At 43.8% G+C, this 6000-nt stretch overlaps 1 protein-coding gene across 1 annotated transcript in view; it reads left to right on the top strand.

Annotated features, from left to right (window-relative positions):
- The window catches only part of DMRT1 (doublesex and mab-3 related transcription factor 1), a 101853-nt gene that overhangs the window by 28503 nt on the left and 67350 nt on the right, over positions 1–6000 (top strand). The window contains exon 3 of the mRNA XM_008582382.1: positions 5449–5732. Within this exon, the coding sequence (XP_008580604.1) occupies positions 5449–5732 (284 nt within the window). The remainder of the gene's footprint in view (positions 1–5448; positions 5733–6000) is intronic.

Here is a 6000-nt window from a genome sequence, read left to right as displayed (position 1 = left end):
ACTCTCTCTCTCTCTCTCTCTCTCTCTCTCTCTCTATCTCTATCTCTCTCTCTCTCACTTACTCTTGCCATATCCCATACGCCAAGCCCACCATCCCCATTGAGGCCCTACACCCCTTTGAACCAAGCCTGTTCCTGTCTTTAAACACCAACTTCACCCCAAGAAGAGAAATGAACTGGCAGATTTCTCCAGGGCCAAATTACATTAAAAACCAAAACAACTCTCCTGGGAAAAGGGAGAAATAAGCTCTACTACCTTTGACACCCTGTATTAATAGAGTGACATAGGGAGCAGCAGCAGCATGACTTGTACTGCGAATGTTGGAATGATTCTTCCTCCTCCGCACACTTTTTTGTGTTTTCCCATCGCCTTGGTCAGTCTCTCCTATGCATTTGTTTTGGAATCTCCCCTTTACTAATGAGCCTGTGGGATCATGGGCTACATCCTTTGAATGTTGGAATGATTCTTCCTCCTCCGCACACTTTTTTGTGTTTTCCCATCGCCTTGGTCAGTCTCTCCAATGCATTTGTTTTGGAATCTCCCCTTTACTAATGAGCCTGTGGGATCATGGGCTACATCCTTTGTCTGTCCCCGAAAGTTCTGAATAAGTTGTCCTGTGCACAGTAGGTTCTCAGGAAAGGTCTTTTGCGTTGAACATGAGTTGTTCTTCTGATGGGGCAGGTGCCAGGTTGTGGTGATCTCCCTTGTTTATCATCATAGTTAGCAGGTCTGCACAGGCTCTGGATTATCTCAGAAAATCCACCCATTTCCTCATCATGGTGACCTTTTCTTCCTGGAAGCGTATGAGTGCTTAGGGGGCTAGGTGTCAGCTCACAGGAAGACTTGTCTCCTCTGTATATCCCTCTAGGTTCTCTCCCTTGCAGAGGAAGAGTCCTGAGGCATCACCTGGATTACTCAGTTTTTCCTAAATCTAGGAAATTCCAGGAGTTGAAGAATCTGAACACGGGGTTGCCACAGAGAGTGCAGAATGAAGGCAAGAGCAGCTGAGTAAGCCTTCTTCCTCCAGGGAAGGGCGTCCCACTGTCTTCCCCCAGACTGTCACTGTCAAATGACATAGTTTTTAAGACTTTAGTTTTCCTTAAAAAAAAAATGGGGGAAATGATCTGTGCTTTCCTGTACTGTCCTCACAACATGTTAGTTAGCTCAACACAACTTGTTAGTTGATGACAGATAATTTTCAGATCTTGGACTTACTGGTGAAACATTTTGTGTGACTGGTAACTATTAAAACTCAGAGGCTGAGTAGGACAGGCACCATGCACTGTATGGGGTTGCAAAGGCAAAACCCAGTATATATAAACTAATCATTTACATGGGATTACTGTGAATCACAAATTGTGATTGTGAGTGGTAAATTTTGGTTTCGTTTGTGACATTTTTTATTTCCTATAGAAAACTGTACGGTTTGATTTTGTCATTGAAGGGAGTATGGCTGCAGGTTTGAACATAAAGGACTCAACTTGCAACTCTGGGACTCATGACACTGGAGAAGAGGGGTGGAAAGCCTTAACCTACCTTAAAATGAATTACTGGTTAACTACTATTAATAAGCCGTGGGCCTAGAGACCAGCATATACCATGCCAGGATCAATAAGGGTATTTATCACGTGTGCGTATTGATCTCTCATGAAGGAGTGAATCATATTTCACAGTGCATACGTTAGTGCAAGAAAAAGTAGCAGAAGGGTTGTCAAAGAACTGGAAGTCTTATCAAAGAACTGGATGTTCAGAAGGTGAGCGCACGGAGCCACGCATGTGAGCATTAGAATCAGAAGTGATCATCTGCCAGCAGCATCTCTGCAGCTGTGCTCGAGGGGAGGTGGAGTGAGCTCTGTCCTGGTCTGTGGGAGGAGAGCTGGTGGTGATTTTTCCACATAGAGACTTCTGCAGTTCCTGCTGCGTTTCCTAGCTGTTGGATCCAGTCCTGCTGATCTTTCTTCCTTATTGTACAAATAAGGACTGTATACCAGTAATAACAACACTTAGAACATCTAACTTCATATTTCCATTTGCATCTTGCAGAGGACCTATGGGTTGATAATTCTGTAGGGGAGCACTGGATAAGAAAGCTACCACATTCTCTTGGGAACAATATTGTTGTGCTTTCTGTTATTAATATCACCGTGGAGTAACTTTGGCCAATTTTTATTCTAGAAAAATACAGAGTGAAATCCAGCTTAAGAATTTTCAGCAAACTTAAGATGTTTCCTTTCCAGTCTACTTCTGTGGTCTCTGTACTTAGCTGAATTGGCATGCAGTTTAAAGGTCCCTATCACAGTTCACGTGTGGCATAGGCTGGTGGGAGAATTCACAGTCATGCCAAAAGATCTGATAAATATTGGCACATTCAGCACAGGTTTGCAGAGCCAACTGTCAGTTCTTACTGTGATTTTTTTTTTCTGTGATTCAGAATGGTTATAGTTAGGAGTAGCCTATTAATACTTTGTATGTGGAAAACTACTTTTAAAAAATTATATATATATACAAACATATACACATATTTTAAATTTCGTGTGGTTGGTTTATATATTTTGTAGCTCATGAGTTGGAAGCTTTACTATTAGGTTCATCACCAGTTAATAGGGATACTTAGCCAACTTACTGGCTTTGATGACTTCCTGGTGTTGTCGAGAGTGTCTCTAGTTACTATGGGGAATTCTGCCATGGTCCCTGCTGCAGCAGAGAAAGCACATTCTGCTTATATTCTTACTCTCCCTTAGCCTGGCTGAGGAGCTATACGTTCCTTCTCAGGCTGGAGTCACTCAGCAGTTAAGCAAGGGTCAGAAGGGAAGCTGTATGGCTTCTGGTCCCTATTCGACAGATACTAGCAGTGTACCTTGGTTGGTGAAGGGAATTCACAGAACACCAGACATGCCAGCGATTTTCATGAGATTCCTTCTTTCCTATTATGGTCTCTCCATCATGTGGCACTTAGATTATTGCTTTTTAGGTTTCTCAGTCTATGCCTACTTTTCCCAAATAGATTGAAAATTCTTAAGAAGAAATGAAACATATAAAATATTTCTTTGCATCTTTGACAGTGTCCAAAGCAAAGCTTTGGACATAACTGTTATTTGATAACTAATGAATGAATCAGAAATTGATATAAAAATACAACTTAAGGTCAAGAATAAATGTTTTTTGTATTACCTGCTCATTCAGTTTGTCCAGAAGTCTTAGGAGGAATAATAAAGTTTGACTCAGCAGTGCTGCACCTAACCAAATGCCTGGCACATAGTAGGTGCTTAATATATATTTGTCAAATGGAATAAGTACTTGAATTGTTGAATTAAGTGTTTGTGGTTAGAACTAATGAAAGCCTGGATGTAAGCCATGAAAATCAGAACCCTTTGGCAGCAACATACACACAGCACACACAGCTTATGATCTGATGTACTCATCTCTTCTGTTTCCTTGCTGCTTGACTGCTCCTGGCTCTCCAGCAGGTCAGCTCCTGCTCCACCATGCTAAAATGCAAGACCCTGAAGACCTAGTTGTCTCATGGTCTTTTCTAGAGCAAAGTTTGCTTGGTCTCTTAGTAGCAGTTGACACCGCAGCCTGCCCCCTCTGCTGCCCATGGCAACTTTGCCCTCCATGACATCGCATTCTTCCTTCCATACGATTCCAGCCTTGAGTCTCTGTTTTCCTGGAAAAACTCCCTTTACCCCCTCCAGATGCAGCCAGTTTCTCCGGTTTGTGACTCCTGGATCTCAGGGTCCAGTCTCAGCCTCCCTCTCCTCTGCCACACCCAGGCTCCTGCCCTCTGCCTCTCCTGCATCTTAATTCCTGATGTCCCATCAGCCCCCCACTTCTGTCAAGTGTCATCCCCCACATGTCCCCTGAAAGAGGTCCCCTGTCTTACATTTGTGTTCTTCTGAGGTCTCTCCCTGAACAACTTCGGCAGCTCCCTGCCTCTGGTCTCTCTGTCCCTCACTTGTCTTAAGAATTACATTGGGTGAGTCTCTGCAAAGCACAGCTCTAGCTGTGTAACCTCCTGGCTGAGAAATCCTTGGTGGTTCCTGCTACATCCTAAGGAGAGTCCAGGGAGCTTGGACTATGGCTTCCCTCACCTTGCCCTGGCGCCTTTCGGACGGGAGCTCTGTCCCTGTTGTCACCCGGCTCTTCAACCCAGCCATCACTCCACGCTGTCCCCCCACCTTCCTGCCTCCATTCCCTGTCCTTGCTGACCTTTTCTCCTTCCTCTCCTTTCTTCATTTTTCACCTATTTCTTGCTTTTCTTTTAAGGTGAAATCAGATGCAGTTTTCTCCAGAAAGATCTCCTTAATTCCTTCTGAGGCTGCAAGCTCTCTCTCCTTCCTCTGAGTTTCCATGGAAGTTGACGGGTATTGCTGTGTAGTAATGGGTGGTGGTGCTTCTGTAATCCCAGCCTGTCTTTCATCCTAGACTGTGAACTTCTTACGGGTAGTGACAGCCTGACACTGTGGAGCCGTTTCAGGCTTCTGGATCAGCTCTTAGAACATTGCTTGATAAATGGCCATTGGATGGATAACTTAGGAGTTCATTCAGTTGTTGATTGGAATTGACCATAATAGTTTAGTTTCTACACCAGGAGTTGGCAAACCACAGCCAAGGCCCACTGCCTGTTTTTGTGAATAAAGTTTTGCAACGCAACCATGCTGCAACGGTGACTGGATGGTCCACAGAACCTGCAAGAGTTTCTTACTGACCTTTTACAGAAGTTGTCTACCCTTGGTCCACACCATTGTCCAGACTTCTGAAGGATACAGTATCAGTTGTGGAAGGAAGTTAAAGAAACAATGTTTGCTTAAACTCTTAACCTGTTGCTTTGACATTCTGACACATCTATGTGGCTGCCATAGTTAGGGTTCTGGGATATTTATTTACTTTATTTAAAGTGACGTATATTTAACTTTATAATTAAGAATGCACAGACAGGTTAACTAGATTTGATCTCCAGTTTCTTGACATCGGGTTAGGAATTTCTGGGTTAGGAATTTCTGGGTAGACCTTACACTGTCAGCCTTCACGTAATTAAAATTCCCTCTAGAAGATTTTTGGTGTTCTTGTAAAAATAATCAGTAAGGGTCTTTCAGCTGTGCCACTGGACTGAAGCCATTCTTAGAAACCCTTCTTCATTTTGGCTACAGAAGTGGCAGCAAATGGTTTTGCCTCTGCATATTCAAAGTGCTTTTCTCTGCACGTCTTCGGGAGGAAGGTGATACGTTGCCAAGGATTAGAGGTAAAGTTTTGCGGACCTCCACATTAACACCATGTTGTCTTTTCTTTCTTTCTTTTTTTCTTCCCCCTTTTTAGAGGGACGCATGGCCATCCAGGATGTTCCTGCTGTTACCAGTGTTGCCAAGGATTAGAGGTAAAGTTTTGCGGACCTCCACATTAACACCATGTTGTCTTTTCTTTCTTTTTTTTTTTCTTCCCCCTTTTTAGAGGGACGCATGGCCATCCAGGATGTTCCTGCTGTTACCAGCAGAGGGCACGTGGAGAACACACCTGACCTGGTTTCAGATTCCTCCTACTACAGCAGCTTCTACCAGCCGTCTCTGTTCCCTTACTACAACAATCTGTACAACTACCCTCAGTACTCCATGGCCTTGGCTGCTGATGCCTCTTCTGGGGATGTGGGAAGTCCCCTCGGGGGATCCCCCATGAAGAACAGCCTACGGAGCCTCCCAGCACCTTATGTGCCTGGTCAGACAGGAAACCAGTGGCAGGTATGATACTACCCAGAGAGTGGTCGGGATATATGGAAAACACACACACACAGAGGTGTGCACACACGTGCACCTACACATACACACATGTGCACACCCAATTCTACATACATGTGCAGTTACAGTATGCAAAATGTGTAAAGAATTTTTCACTCTGCCAATAACGCCATTTAACCCTGCAGAGGTTGGCTGCAAGGAATTGTAAAAAAATATGCATATATTTTTTCAAATATTGCTTTTCTCATTTTTTTCAATGTCATTTTGCATA

Source organism: Galeopterus variegatus, unplaced genomic scaffold (genome assembly GCF_000696425.1).
Source record: "Galeopterus variegatus unplaced genomic scaffold, G_variegatus-3.0.2 Scaffold2595, whole genome shotgun sequence".
NCBI lineage: Eukaryota > Metazoa > Chordata > Mammalia > Dermoptera > Cynocephalidae > Galeopterus > Galeopterus variegatus.
This window is presented reverse-complemented; position numbering and strand designations above follow the sequence as displayed.